The 16,376-nt window shown below is 36.4% G+C and overlaps 1 protein-coding gene across 1 annotated transcript; it reads right to left on the bottom strand.

Annotated features, from left to right (window-relative positions):
- Positions 1 to 7,861: 7,861 nt before the first annotated feature.
- Positions 7,862 to 12,465, bottom strand: LOC140052590 (cubilin homolog). Its single transcript, XM_072098212.1, has 4 exons — positions 12,353 to 12,465; positions 11,891 to 12,007; positions 10,266 to 10,394; positions 7,862 to 10,014 (listed from the first exon to the last, which is right to left on the bottom strand). Exons 2-4 carry the CDS (start codon positions 11,910 to 11,912, stop codon positions 9,743 to 9,745), a joined length of 423 nt encoding a protein of 140 aa, XP_071954313.1. The 5' UTR covers positions 11,913 to 12,007; positions 12,353 to 12,465; the 3' UTR covers positions 7,862 to 9,742.
- Positions 12,466 to 16,376: the final 3,911 nt, after the last annotated feature.

Genomic DNA, 16,376 nt, shown 5'->3' with positions numbered 1-16,376 from the left:
GGCCTACCCCATGTTCAATGTTTTTGTTTCTATGGAACGTCAAAAGAGCAAAAATTATATAGAGGGCTGAAAACTCTGTGGAGTCCATCTACAGTGTGGATGGAACAATGTAAAATCAAAATTGTAATGATAATAGTATAATCATGCAAGTACGAGGAAATAAATACTGGCAAATAAATTTTAATTCAAAAATCATGATAAGTTTTTTTGTTTCGTTTTCTTTCTGTTTTTATACTTGTACTATTATTGTTGCTCTTTTGGCGCTCCATAGAAACAAAAACATTGAGCATGGGGAGCTCGAGGAGTTACATTACAGTATACAAAGAAACACATCTGTAAAATCATAAATTTAAAGGATTTATTATTTGTTATTATGTGTTTCTCCTTCTGAAAGTACTTATAAGTCCTAATTTTAAAGTGATGGTGTTCAGGATAAAGTTAGTCAACAAATTTGGAGTCAAAATACAAGAAAGGCAGGTGCGTAAGAAAAACATCCTCTGAACCAACACAATAGAGTAAATATATACAAACAAACACCCCATCAAGTTTGTTTGTTGTAAAGAAAAAATATACATTTACTCAACGGGCGAAAATAATGTGAGTTTATCTATGTTTTGCGGTGGTATTAAATTATATTTATGGTAATAAATGAAACCTACTGTGTTTAAAATTATGTATGGATAAACAAGTATTGTTTTTAAGCTGTAGTATATCTTAGAATTTGTAATCTTAGGTCTTGGGTCTTAGCTTTCGTGATCTTAGGTCTTAGGGGGTCTTAGCTTTCGTGGTCTTAGGTTTCGTGACACCCAAGTCGGATGATATTATATCGCCTTCTTTTAGTCTGAGTGGTTCCATTTTACAAGTAGTTGATCACATGACGCTTCTTGGTGTAATCATTCAAAATGACCTGAAATGGGAACTTAACACTAATAACATTGTGTCTAGAGCTTCTAGACGTTTATTTTCCTTGTGCATTTTAAAGAAAGCTGGAATCTTAATTAATGATCTGTTGACTATTTATATTCGTTCGTTCGTTCGTTCGTTTTTATTTCACAATGCATCAAACTTAATATTTTTACATAATAAGTGTTAAATAAAAAAATGCAAAGCCTGGAAAAGACCAAATAAGCTCAATATAGAGCTTTAAGCCTGGTTTCACCAGTACAAAATACACTAATAATTGTATCAATTACAATAGACAATAATTAAATATTAATTAAAGTAGTAGAAATAATATTATATATATATATATATATATATTTTTTTTTTATACACAATTACGCTACAGGACAATACAAACACAACAAGAGGACAAACGTAAAGGGTATAGTATATGTACTATCATATATACTTGCAGGAGGTGAGACAAAAAAAAAAAAAAAGTTTGATGACTTTGATGGCTTATATAAGACCTATTTTAAAATATGCTGCCCCTGTTTGGCATGGCGCTATCACTAAAAATATGTCCAAGTCTATTGAAAAGGTACAAAAGAGAGCAAATTGCGAATCATGCTAGGTAACAACTATTTGTGCTATGATCATGCATTGTCTGTTACTGGTTTACCTACTCTTGTAGAGAGAAGAAACAAACTGGTGTTCTCTTTCGGGGAAGGCTTATTAAAATCCGAGCTGTTTAGAGAAATACTCCCCCCCCCCCCCCTAGAAGTACCTCATTGTAAAACCAGCAGACTTAGGTCGTCTCCAGTTCCCACCATGGTGGATATAATTAGTAGGCACCACTAGCTCTTTTTTAGATATGTAATAAGTGAATGTTTTGAGGTTTTTTGATGTATGTTTTATAATTTTATGGTACGATTTTTAATTTTAATAGGATGTTTCTATTTTTATAGCAATTTTAACTAATTTTTATTTATTTGTAATACAATTCATTTCAGTCTTTGACTGTCGTTTTGTAATATATTTTTATATACCGAATAAAATTCAAAAAAATAAATTAATATGTGTAATAGTGTGAACAATACCTTACCTGATTCACATCGTTGCCCAGTGAAACCCTCAGCGCACGTGCACGTGTAGTCTCCAGGTGTGTTGACGCAGGTGGCGCCATTTTGACAATCATCCATTGAATTCGTACATTCATCAACATCTTTATTTTAAGAAATGAGATATTTCGAATTTTAAACATCAAAAGACAAATTTATGTATTATACTCTCTATTTTCTTGTTTTGACTCAAAATGTGTTATATCCTTACTTACCCGATTTACATCGTTTACCCGTGAAACCATCAACGCATGCGCAGTTGTAATCGCCAAATGTGTTGGAACAAGTGCCCCCATTTTTGCACCTGTTTGCTGAGCTACATTCATTGATATCTGTAATGATAAATATAATAACAAATATTCATGTGTAGATATTCATAAATCATGGGCCATCCTTTCCACTTTCATCCATCCCTTCATCCCTTCATCGTAGGCCTATATCCCTCCATCCCTTCATCGTATCCCTCCATCACCATCATCGCGACGACCATCATCGTGATAACGGATTTCAAAATTATGAATACATTAATTAATATATTTTGTTACATAGTTGTTGAAGTACATTCTGATATTGTGATTATTTCTGTGTATTACAGATCAAAAATGACGTACGATAGTTGATGATTGCGATCATGTCTGGCCCACTTACCGCTGTCACAAAGGTCACCAGTGAATCCATCAGCGCATGCGCAGTCGTACCCATCATCCCTGTTCACACAAGTAGCCCCATTTTCACATTCGTCTTTGTTGTTGTCACATTCGTCATAATCTGCAATGTTTATACATAGTCTTAATTAACTCCAGATTACTAGCTATTAATGTTAAATAACACTCTTTTGAAAAATATTACCCGAGGTTTCACTAAACATAAGCGGCATTATTTTATAATGTGGTTGCTTATATTTAAAATTAATGAAATAGAATGTTTAAACTCAGAAGGAAGAACATTGTAAGGACACATTTCTGTTATTTTACTTCGGTTGATTTTCCGAAACTTTGTGAAGAAACTTCACTAGTCACTAGTACCACCGACGCTGCCTTTAGATAAGCTAGATATTAAGATGATGTTGATTTTAGTAAGCCTATAATTCAGTATTATTATATAGCATTTCATTCTTGGTGTAGCTAAGCTACTATAGAATTAAAATGCGATTCATACAAGCCATCCACTGCAAGGTGATCTTGCAATCTAGGTTGAAGTTCTACCCATACCATTATAAACATATGTTATAGAAATACGAAACACTTGAAAAATTGAATTTGTATGTATACCATCCATTTACCTTTTTCACACGCGTAGTAATAATCGTTGCTGCAGTCAAACATACCCCAATAGTACACATGATTATACACGTAAGCGCCAAAAGCGCCAGTTTTAAGGATCGGATCTCTCAGTACTAAGCAGTCTCTTGAGTTTGAATTATAACTAGTAAAAAGTGGATTCCAATCTAACAAAAGGAAACATATATAAAATGTGTATACTGTACTCGTATAAGTTATTCGAAAATAAAAGGTAGGCCTCTTGAGCCGTGAAATGTGCAAAAAGTCACAAATGTGCAAACAACCACATTTGTGCAAACATGGAACTCTCAAATGTGCAAATCTTTACAAATTGATGATCCACTAATGTGCAAACATCACGCCGTTAAATGTAAAAACGCAGTTGGTTTAACATCGTATTGTGATCATATTAGAAGAGGATGCAGGGTAATTATTTAAAAAATAATATACTTATTTGTTTCAAATAGGGTAATTATAGGTTTTCTTTCAGGAGTAGGTAGGTGTCATGAGATTGCCATGGGGTGACAGACACTGCGCGCACAATGTGACGACGACGTGTGTTACTGATTATAACGATTCAATAATACAATAATGATAATAATTCGTGATAAAATAATATATAATTATCTCAGTGTGTTAGTGGATGTTTTTATCTCTATAGGCTGTGCATAAAAACATGGTTCTAACATAGCGCTTAATGCTCAAATACTCAAGTATCCACATTTTCTTGTTTACAATGTTTGTTGGATGCCAAAACTCAAAACTAAAATAGTCCTACATCGCTTACCTGTATAACTTGCAGATGCTCCATTAGTCCATCGCAAACTACCTTCATTACCTCTGTCATTCAATCCAACCCAGAGATAGGCACTATCATAATCCAACGAAAAAACGAAACTATTTTCACCAGATGAGGTTATAGAAGCTAACGACCCCCCTTCATCCTCGCATCTTTGAAGCGCGGTAGTCCAAGGAACTCGGATTTCATAGGCTGCGTACGCATTGTATTTATAGCGTTTCCATGTTGCACACAGCACTCCTAAAATAGACAAAAGATTTTCGTTTATTCTGTTTTCCTTTTCTTTCTTTTATTATTGTCTGAGAGAGACACTTTTGATATATCACCTGAACATTCTCTACATTCTAAAACTATTAGGTAGAATTGAAATTAAACGTGAAATGGTGATTTCTTCAGAATCTCTGTCTATTCGCATGCTTTCAAATTTGTGGGAGTTAGTCTTAGTCTTTATTACAGGCTAAACGTCCGAAATCTTTTTTTTTGGGGGGGGGGGGGGGCAATATTTTTATCAGAAGAACTAAATAGACCTATAGTTATTATTTGATTGTGATTAAACCCTTACCTGTATGTAGACAGACTATAAACAATGTCAGTATACATTTGTATCTTGTGTTTTTCCAAATCTTGACACTCAGTACGGATCGTTTTTCGTTGCACATATTACCACGTAAAGTATGAACACAAATTGTAACTGTAAATATACGATGCGGTTTCAACTTATAAAATATGAAGAAACCGTAGCGGCCGATCAGGAGTCTCGTAACTATCAGAACTGACGACGTTGTGTTTATGGTTGGCATAATAACTATTATTAAGAATGTATCTACAAAATGCGCATGCGTAAATGTATTTTGCCCAATGGTGAAACAGGTTTGTTTTTTTTTCAGGCGAATCTAAATTGTTGGTTTATGCGCATGCGTATTCATGTTTCCGTCTATTTATACTTTTGGTGCGCAATCAATCATAGCTCGGACATTGTCTATTCGGACGAATAGGCTGCCCAGGTAGATACCCTGTATCATACCCACCTTTTATTATTCTCAGATTCATTGTAGGTCTACACATGCAAACATTTAGGTTTTGCTATGTTGTTCCTTTACCTTCCACCCTAGGCCTATGTTATTTTGCTATGTTGTTCCTTTACCTTCCACCCTAGGCCTATGTTATTTTGCTATGTTGTTCCTTTACCTTCCACCCTAGGCCTATGTTATTTTGCTATGTTGTTCCTTTACCTTCCACCCTAGGCCTATGTTATTTTGCTATGTTGTTCCTTTACCTTCCACCCTAGGCCTATGTTATTTTGCTATGTTGTTCCTTTACCTTCCACCCTAGGCCTATGTTATTTTGCAAAATGATATTATTAGATCAATTTCCAAACACTTGCTAAAAATCCACTAAATTAGCCTTAGTTATAAAAGAAAATAGTCAGAATGAGTTTCATTACACCCCGAAAATCCAACACTGAAAAAAGTTTTCCTAAGTGCATGTCCATTGTAAAGAAAACTATGTGAAGTCTAAAACCAAGTGTGAAAACATAACAATACTATATGTAGTCTGATGTTTTATTTGGTGAATTAATTTTATTAGCGCAAATCGAAATTTCATGAGTTCTGATTGGTAATTTTGTAAGTTAAAGATTTCTTCTTCTTCTTCTTCGTATTTGGAGCCAACTTCAGATGTGAAGACTCTGCTCCTCCAACTCTGTTTTGCTAGCTCTACAGTATTTTGGTTGTGTGATTTAATTTAAAACAAGTATGTGAAATCTGAAGCCGAAATGTCATGAGCTCTTTTATCGCATAACAAAAAGTAGTCTTGATTGAAGCTTGGTTTCCCACTACTAGGACGCAACGTAAGCCAGTTGACCAATGACAAGCGACTGTTAGAATATTGGTCGACTCGCTTAATTCCTTGCGTTGCGTCTGTAGTGAGAACCAAGTTTTTAAAGTCTCTTTTCAAATAAGGCCAATCTTTCTGTACTCGATCACTTCTGAACTCAGATTGGTTGTCGTGCTTCAGAGCCATATGACATATAGGCCTAAAATGTATCAAATAGATGTCTCGCGTTTTATGTGCTGCTCAAGAATCATATTCGCGCGACTAAATTCTCCTTAGAACGTAGTGTTTAAAGATTAATTCACGTGAATGAATTCGCCTAGTGGGAAACATGTTTGATGGTAGGCTGCATGTTCTTTACTACCCATTCTTATACCTTTTCCTATTAAGAAAAACCATTATATAACCAACAGAGGTGACACTTAGTGCAGTCATGAATAATTCGTTTTTTATTAGCATTAGTATTACAGTAATAAGGTTATAGCTTGTTATTGTTATTTACACAGAATAGATATGTGTCCGTGCAAACATTAAGGGTTCATTTATTTCTTAAGGATTTTTTATTGAATTAATTGATGTCATCGTAAACATCGTATACAATTATTTTACTGCATATTGAATTAAGGAATATATCAAAAATTACAATACAGGCTTTTGATGAAGTTTGACCATCTGTTACAATGTAGGCTAGGTTGTTGCTGTCTTATTTTTATGCCATGGAAATCTTTCTGATGATTATTATTATTTTATAGGTTGCCATAGTATCATTTGATCAGTTATAGATTCGCATTTATCAGTATATTACTGGTAGGCATTGTGTTGCATTTGGTTCCCACTAGAGACACAACGCAAGCGCAAAGCGTGGTTCCTACTAGAGACACAACGCAAGCGCAAAGCGTGGTTCCCACTAGAGACACAGCGTAAACGCAAAGCGTGGTTACCACTAGAGATGCAACGCAAGCGCAAAGCGTGGTTCCCACTAGAGACACAACGCAAGCGCAAGGCGTGGTTCCCACTAGGGACACAGCGTAAACGCAAAGCGTGGTTCCCACTAGAGACAAAGCGTAAACGCAAAGCGTGGTTCCCACTAGAGACAAAGCGTAAGCGCAAAGCGTGGTTCCCACTAGAGACAAGGCGTAAGCGCAAAGCGTGGTTCCCACTAGAGACAAAGCGTAAGCGCAAGGTGTGGTTCCCACTAGAGACAAAGCGTAAGCGCAAGGCGTGGTTCCCACTAGGGACAAAGCGTAAGCGCAAGGTGTGGTTCCCACTAAAGACAAACCGTAAGCGCAAAGCGTGGTTCCCACTAGAGACAAAGCGTAAACGCAAAGCGTGGTTCCCACTAGAGACAAAGCGTAAGCGCAAGGCGTGGTTCCCACTAGAGACAAAGCGTAAACGCAAGGTGTGGTTCCCACTAGAGACAAAGCGTAAGCGCAAGCGCAAAGCGTGGTTCCCACTAGAGACAAGGCGTAAGCGCAAGGCGTGGTTCCCACTAGAGACAAAGCGTAAGCGCAAAGCGTGGTTCCCACTAGAAACAAAACGTAAGCGCAAAGCGTGGTTCCCACTAGAGACAAAGCGTAAGCGCAAAGCGTGGTTCCCACTAGAGACAAAGCGTAAGCGCAAAGCGTGGTTCCCACTAGAGACAAAGCGTAAACGCAAAGCGTGGTTCCCACTAGACAAAGCGTAAGCGCAAAGCGTGGTTCCCACTAGAGACAAGGCGTAAGCGCAAGGTGTGGTTCCCACTAGAGACAAAGCGTGGTTCCCACTAGAGACAAAGCGTAAGCGCAAGGCGTGGTTCCCACTAGAGACAAAGCGTAAGCGCAAAGCGTGGTTCCCACTAGGGACAAAGCGTAAGCGCAAAGCGTGGTTCCCACTAGAGACAAAGCGTAAGCGCAAAGCGTGGTTCCCACTAGGGACAAAGCGTAAGCGCAAAGCGTGGTTCCCACTAGAGATGCAACGCACGGACGTCGTATACGCAACGCAAGTCAATGACAATTACTGTTCGATCCATCGCTTTAGCTTGATTCCCACTGAGCGACGCAACGTAACGCAACCTATGCAACGTAACAAAATGCCCTTCAATAATTGTGTTTGCCCCCGCCCGCGTGAAATCGGTCGGTTCCCACTTGTGATTACGCAATACATTACTTTGCGTCAATACGTCGCTGCGTCGCGTTCTAGTGGGAACCACGCTTAAAGCTTGGTTCCCACTAGAACGTAACGCAAGGACGTAAACGCAATGCAAGCGTTTTAACCAATGACAAGCGAAGTTATAGACAGTTAGCAGTCACAAGCGAATAAGCCATCGCTTGTGATTGGTCAATTCACTTGCGTTGCGTTACGTCCTTGTGTTGCGTCGCTAGTGGAACCACGCTTTACGTTGCGCTTACGTCGTTGCGTTGCGTTTCTAGTGGGAACCAAGCTTAAGTGATGTGACCAATCACATGCGAACGAGAGTCATGGAAATGAATCTGTAACGAAAAAGCGGAATGATAGTACACAACACAAGCTTAGGGTTTCTTTCTTTTGATATTAGGATTTCGCCTATCGTCCTAATATACTGGCATGATTTCGCCTATCGTCCTAATATACTGGCATGATTTCGCCTATCGTCCTAATATACTGGCATGATTTCGCCTATCGTCCTAATATACTGGCATGATTTCGCCTATCGTCCTAATATACTGGCATGATTTCGCCTATCGTCCTAATATACTGGCATGATTTCATAATAATCTTAAAATCAAAAGAAAGGAAACCCAAGCTTGTTAAAGCGTGGTTCCCACTAGAACGTAACGCAAGAACGCAACGCAAGCGTTTTAACCAATGACAAGCGAAGTTATAGACAGTTAGCAATCACGAGTGAATAAGCCATCGCTTGTGATTGGTCAATTCACTTGCGTTGCGTTACGTCCTTGTGTTGCGTCGCTAGTGGGAACCACGCTTAACCAGCAATGCGTTGTGTGTGATGCAAGCTATGTCGGCTACACCTGTCGGCACCTTTATCAACGCATTAATGAACACAATAAAGGTATCATAAGAGAACATCTAAGAAATCAGTCCTACTGATACAGTCAATTATTTCAAAGTATTGTCTAAGTGAAAATATAAATTCGATTGCTTAATTAATTAAATGCTGTGGATAAAAGAGTTGAAACCATCTCTTAACAAACAAAATCACTCAATAAAATTAAATAATTATCGAGAGGAGGAGCTTATCTTTTAGATTTTTCAGTCTTGTAACTAATTATTTAGGTATTTCTTGTCACCCTTTGGTGCTTTATATTTTGGATAGTTGTTAATTTTACTCGTTTGTTCTTGACAATAGTTCAATGATGGTTCCAAAACGTTAATCTTTTTTGTCATTAAATTTATTTTAAAGTATAGTAAACGTCTCTTAATTCATAATTTAATAATTGTTAATCTTTCTATTCCCTATTGTGCCTTTATATTATACTTGGTATACATTTGAAATTACTTTTAATATAGAACAAGAAAAGGTAGTGTTTTGAAGTTTAATAACAAAAAAACTTGTATTCACTCTAGTATGGTATAAAATTTATTAAAAAATTATACCTGCATGATCCACTGTCAAATGTTGAAACGGGATAAAATATTAATGATTATTATAATATAAAAACATAAATTTATAATAAACTAAAGCATTATCTAAACATTATCTAAACATTAGTGTACTGTATTTGATTGATAATTTGTGAAAAATACATAATTTATGATAAATACATAATTTGTGATTGGTCACCGTCTGTCTCTAGAGAGTGCAACCAGCCGCTTTGATGTACCCAGTTGGGTCACCGTCTGTCTCTATCTTAGTAGAGAGTGCAACCATCAGCTTTGATGTACCCAGCTGAGTCACCATCATATTCCACCAAATGGCACATCACTCCTGCTGACGTCTTCTGAACTTGGTACGCGTTCGTTGGCTTGTTTTTGTCACAATGACCAACTTTAAGGCAAAACTGAAAACACTCGATCGTACTTCTCAGCAACTTTTTGGTAACTGTAAACTTGGCTAATTTATCAGGTTTAAGACAAACCGGATGACCGTCTGCATTGACCGTTTTCGTGCCCCTCCGATGTTCTTAAAATAAAGAGTAGGCCTACAGTAAATACAAAACTTTAAATACATTTTTTGGTTTAAAACTGAAATGGCTTCTTGAAGAATAGACTATGATTAGGCTACTGAATGAATAGGCTATACTGGATGATTAGGCTACAGGATGAATAGGCTATGGATGAATAGGCTACGGTACTGGATGAATAGGCTATGGATGAATAGGGGCACTATATTTACAAGAAAACATAATAACCAAAAATCGAGTGTTTACTTACTTATTTCACATACTTCACAGTAAATGCCTGCATACCCATGAACACATGTACAGGTGTAACTTCCTTGCGTGTTCACACACGTGGCGCCATTCACGCACTTATCAGTAGAGTCTGAACATTCATCTATGTCTAGGATAGAAAGTTACTAATATATAAGTAATTAAATTAAACAATCTAGGTTTGGAGAGGCGTTGGGACATGCATCTATTTTGGACAAAGTATTAATATGTTATTATTAGCGCGGTTCCCTTTTAAACAATCCGCCCCTGTTACCAATACAGTCTCGGGAGTGCAGTTCCCTTTTAAACAATCCGCCCCTGTTACCAATACAGTCTCGGGAGTGCAGTTCCCTTTTAAACAATCTGCCCCTGTTACCAATACAGTCTCGGGAGTGCAGTTCCCTTTTAAACAATCCGCCCCTGTTACCAATACAGTCTCGGGAGTGCAGTTCACTTTTAAACAATCCGCCCCTGTTACCAATACAGTCTCGGGAGTGCAGTTCCCTTTTAAACAATCCGCCCCTGTTACCAATACAGTCTCGGGAGTGCAGTTCCCTTTTAAACAATCCGCCCCTGTTACCAATACAGTCTCGGGAGTGCAGTTCCCTTTTAAACAATCTGCCCCTGTTACCAATACAGTCTCGGGAGTGCAGTTCACTTTTAAACAATCCGCCCCTGTTACCAATACAGTCTCGGGAGTGCAGTTCCCTTTTAAACAATCCGCCCCTGTTACCAATACAGTCTCGGGAGTGCAGTTCCCTTTTAAACAATCTGCCCCTGTTACCAATACAGTCTCGGGAGTGCAGTTCCCTTTTAAACAATCCGCCCCTGTTACCAATACAGTCTCGGGAGTGCAGTTCCCTTTTAAACAATCTGCCCCTGTTACCAATACAGTCTCGGGAGTGTAGTTCCCTTTTAAACAATCCGCCCCTGTTACCAATACAGTCTCGGGAGTGCAGTTCCCTTTTAAACAATCCGCCCCTGTTACCAATACAGTCTCGTGAGTGCAGTTCCCTTTTAAACAATCCGCCTCTGTTACCAATACAGTCTCGGGAGTGTAGTTCCCTTTTAAACAATCTGCCCCTGTTACCAATACAGTCTCGGGAGTGCAGTTCCCTTTTAAACAATCCGCCCCTGTTACCAATACAGTCTCGGGAGTGTAGTTCCCTTTTAAACAATCCGCCCCTGTTACCAATACAGTCTCGGGAGTGTAGTTCCCTTTTAAACAATCCGCCCCTGTTACCAATACAGTCTCGGGAGTGTAGTTCCCTTTTAAACAATCCGCCCCTGTTACCAATACAGTCTCGGGAGTGCAGTTCCCTTTTAAACAATCCGCCCCTGTTACCAATACAGTCTCGGGAGTGCAGTCCATGATCCTATTATATTTAAAGTAGGGCATATGTCCAATTTCAGCCTGACTTTAATAAACAAAGCTAACCATATATTAATTAACAACTTAACTAGTTCTAAACGAGGATTAAGACCAAGGATATTGATGTATTCAGTGACATTGGTGGCAGGCAAACTGTGTGCGTACAGACACACCTAAATCAACGTTCTGAAACTTGTTGTTCCATCATCTGTATTATGTAAGTATGGAATGCCATGCTTTAGTGTTAAGGTTACCTGATTCACATTGTTGACCCATGAAACCATCAACGCATGCGCAGTTGTAATCACCAAATGTGTTGGAACAAGTGGCTCCATTTTGACAAGTAGCTGGTAAATGACATTCATTAATATCTGCAATACAATAGTAGTTACTGTAAAGATGTATGAAGGTTGAAAGACTTTGAATAGGCCATTTAGCAGTTTTTCACTTCCGTAGGAAAAGCAGTTTTAATAAATTTATTCACTTCCATAGGGGAAAAAATATAATAATAATTTCACTTCTGAAAAGAAAAAATAAACTGTTAAATTTAACCAAAAACCCATTATCTGACTAACAATTTGACTTTTTTCCAGATAATTTTTGTTTTTCCAATTTTTGTTGAAAGTGATGTTACACCTTTTTTTCCAGGGGGAAAATATCTTTACAATTGTAGTATGAGACGCAGTTTTGATAAAAATAAACCGACATAAGGTTACCTGATTCACATTGTTTACCAGTGAAACCATCAACGCATGCGCAGTTGTAATCACCAAATGTGTTCGAACAAGTGGCTCCATTTCTGCAAGTGTCTGTTGAGTTACATTCATTAATATCTGAAATACAATAGTAGTTACCTTGAAGATGTATTGTCCCACCCAAAAACAAAATGAAAAATGAAGGTTATTAAAAGTCTTTGAATAGACCATTTTGCAGTTTTAATGAAGTTATTCACTTCACAGGAAAAAACTATAAAAAAGATGCTTTCACTTATAAAAGAAAAAATAAACTGTTAAATTTAACCAAAAACCCAGGGTCCGACAGACAATTATTTCATGTAAATTTTGTTCATTCAATTTAGTCAAAGTGAATTACTATTATGTGATTAAAATGGCATATTCAACAAACACATTTTAATTAATTTTTTCAGAAAAAAACAATTTCTTTAAAATTGTATGAGACGCAGTTTTGGTAAAAATAAACCGACATAAGATTACCTAATTCACATTGTTTACCAGTGAAACCATCAACGCATTCGCAGTTGTAATCACCAAATGTGCTGGAACAAGTGGCACCATTTTTACAAATGTCTGTTGAGTTACATTCATTAATATCTGAAATACAATAGTAGTTACCCATATATATCAATATTTAAAAAACTATTACTAAATAAATGCATTAATAGTTATAAAGAAACAATATATCTTTGCGAAAACAACATTTGTAAAATATGTCTAACATTAACTTAATTAATTACATTTTCGTATATATTCTGAGTCTGTGAAGTATATATATATATATATATATTATATTATAGTACGTTGTATTTTCGTTCATTTATTTACTACATGAAAACATTTTTGTAATATATTTGTAAATTTATATTTTAAGTTAGGGTGCCACAGATTAAAAGCTTTGCTTGCTTGTGGTTACCTTGTTTTTCACACTTTATTGTACTTAATTTTTTATTTATATTTTTATGAATGTTGTGTGAAAAATAAAAGAATCAATCAATCAATCAATCAATCAAAAAATACAATAGTAGTTACTTTGAAGATGTGTAAAGGTTGACAGATTTTGAATAGGCCATTTAGCAGTTTTTCACTTCCGTAGGAAAAGCAGTTTTAATAAATTTATTCACTTCCATAGGGGAAAAAATATAATAATAATTACACTTATGATAAGAAAAAATAAACTGTTAAATTTAACCAAAAACCCATTATCTGACAAACAATTCGACTTGTTTCCAGATAAATTTTTTTTTCCAAATATCTTTACAATTGTAGTATGGGACGTAGTTTTGGTAAAAATAAACCGACATAAGGTTACCTGATTCACATTGTTTACCATTGAAACCATCAACGCATGCGCAGTTGTAATCACCAAATGTGTTGGAACAAGTGGCCCCATTTTTACAAATGTTTGTTGAGTTACATTCATTAATATCTGAAATACAAATAGTAGCTACTTTAAAGATGTATTGTCCCACCCAAAAACAAAATGAAAAATGAAGGTTATTATATATCTTTGAATAGACCATTTTGCAGTTTTAATGAAGTTATTCACTTCACAGGAAAAAAACTATAAAAAAGATGCTTTCACTTATAAATGAAAAAATAAACTGTTAAATTTAAGCAAAAACCCAGGGTCCGACAGACAATTTCATGTAAATTTTGTTCATTCAATTTGGTCAAAGTGAATTACTATTATGTGATTAAAATGGCATATTCAACAAACAAATTTTAATTAATTTTTTTCAGGGAAAAAAATGTCTTTAAAATTGTATGAGACGCAGTTTTGGAAAAAATAAACCGACATAAGATTACCTAATTCACATTGTTTACCAGTGAAACCATCAACGCATGTGCAGTTATAATCACCAAATGTGTTGGAGCAAGTGGCTCCATTTTTACAAGTGTCTGTTGAGTTACATTCATTGATATCTGAAATACAAATATTAGTTTAAAATTGTAGTTTACAGAATAAAATACATTTTACACATTAGAAAAAAAAACTGTATTACCTTTTTATGTTGATAAATATTTATGCTGGTGTCGATCAAATTAAAAAAAAGGTATGTTTTGAACAATACTTTACCTGATTCACATAGATGACCAATGAAACCCTCAGCGCACGTGCACGTGTAGTCTCCAGGTGTGTTGACGCAGGTGGCGTTATTCTGACAATCATCCATTGAATTCATGCATTCATTAACATCTAAAAAGAAAATACTTTCAAAATATTTCTTGTTTTCCGACTTTTTCTTAGAAAGTGTTCTAGCGGTAACCGTACCTTGTTCACATTGTTTACCAATGAATCCCTCTGCGCATGTGCAGTTGTAATCACCAAATGTGTTGGAACAAGTGGCCCCATTTTTGCAAGCATCTGTTGAGTTTTCACATTCATTGAAATCTGCAATACACAATTATGCAATACTGTAATTTAAAATTGTGATGAGCAATAATTACAAGTGTACTCTGAAATGAACCATACCTACCTGATTCACATAGATGGCCAGTGAAACCCTCAGCGCATGTGCACGTGTAGTTTCCAGGTGTGTTGACGCACGTGGCGTTATTCTGACAACCATCCAGTGATTGCGTGCATTCATTAATATCTTTAAATAATAATAATTCCAACATAACAATTGAACTTTTTAATTATAATTTAAATTAAATTAAATGTAACCAATTTGACAATAATAATATATGTTTTTGATAATGCTATCTTTTTTACTCATGTTTGCTGTTTTATATTTTCCAGATATCTACATTGTAATTTTATATTACTTATATATTTTTATGCGAGCAATGAATTTCCGAAACGATCAACAAAGACAATTTTCTCGTTAACATACATTAAAAGGGCAATTTTGCATATGTTTACACCTGGAGTTATAAAACTTCAATTACTCTACTTTTTGTTTTCAATGCCGGACTGAAAACGGGTTATGGAAGTTAGGGCCTGTTTCTATAGAGCAGAGAATACGGTTTTGAATACCGTTCTTTTCAAGAACCGTTTTTTCTTGCCAGCAGAAATGGGTCCCCACAAAAAACCACAAAAAAGAACCGATCTTAAAAACGGTTTCAAAAACCCCAATTGATTGCGGTCTCGATCGCAGAGAACCGTTCTGAAACCGGTTTCCGCGGAGCAATTTTTAGCTGCAACACAATCGCGGTCTCAATTTGACCCCAAAAACTGAACTCTGCAGTCTGCTGCTGCACTGGGATGATTGCGGTCAACTCGCAGTCAAACTCGCGCGATAGGACCTAGGCCTAAGTCATTTTTATTTCTCTAGATAGTGAGTATTTTATTTAACTAAAAAATGTTGACCGATGCCATTACGAGGTTCGTAAAAAATATGTGAAGGAAAGAAGACTTGTCGGGAGTCGGAAGAAAGACTCGCGTACAGTATTATAGGCCTACATGTTTTTAAGAATATTGTAAAGCGTGTGAAAAATAGACGAGTTCAACTTGACAATATCAGAGGGTGCGACGTACCTATACTTTAACCAAGGACCACAATAAAGTTTCAGGTAATAATTCCCCCTTCTATGATGAAATGGATGCTATTTCTTGGGGATCGCGCTATGCGAAAAAAAGTAAACATGACCTCGATCAAATCGCGCTTCCGCCTAACGAACTGCATTGTGGTGTATATAATGACGTCATTCATAACGAACGCACATGGACGGAACCGGTTTTATTGGAGTAAAATTTGAGCTGCAACGCGATCTTTATTTATAAACAACAGCCGAAACCGGTTTCCAAAAAACCGTTCTTTTTTTATTTTTCAATAGAAACAGGCCCTTAGTATACCTTACCGGATTCACATCGTTGCCCAGTGAAACCCTCAACACACGTGCAGTTGTAATCGCCAGGTGTGTTGACGCACGTGGCGTTATTCTGACATTCATCATTTGAATTGTTACATTCATTAACATCTAAAAAAAAAATTAAATATTTTGAATTTCAAACATTGCAAGAAGGCATTTTTAAGTATCTTTACATTTCTTGTTTTTA

Source organism: Antedon mediterranea, chromosome 1 (assembly GCF_964355755.1).
Source record: "Antedon mediterranea chromosome 1, ecAntMedi1.1, whole genome shotgun sequence".
Taxonomy (NCBI): domain Eukaryota; kingdom Metazoa; phylum Echinodermata; class Crinoidea; order Comatulida; family Antedonidae; genus Antedon; species Antedon mediterranea.
This window is presented reverse-complemented; position numbering and strand designations above follow the sequence as displayed.

Coding starts and splice junctions, on each gene's coding strand:
- LOC140052590 (XM_072098212.1), bottom strand. CDS start 11,912: ATGGGTCAACAATGTGAATCAG. Junction 10,395..11,890: donor GGGTCAACAATGTGAATCAG/GTAACCTTAACA, acceptor TTTCTATCCTAG/ACATAGATGAATGTTCAGAC. Junction 10,015..10,265: donor CTGTGAAGTATGTGAAATAA/GTAAGTAAACAC, acceptor CTTTATTTTAAG/AACATCGGAGGGGCACGAAA.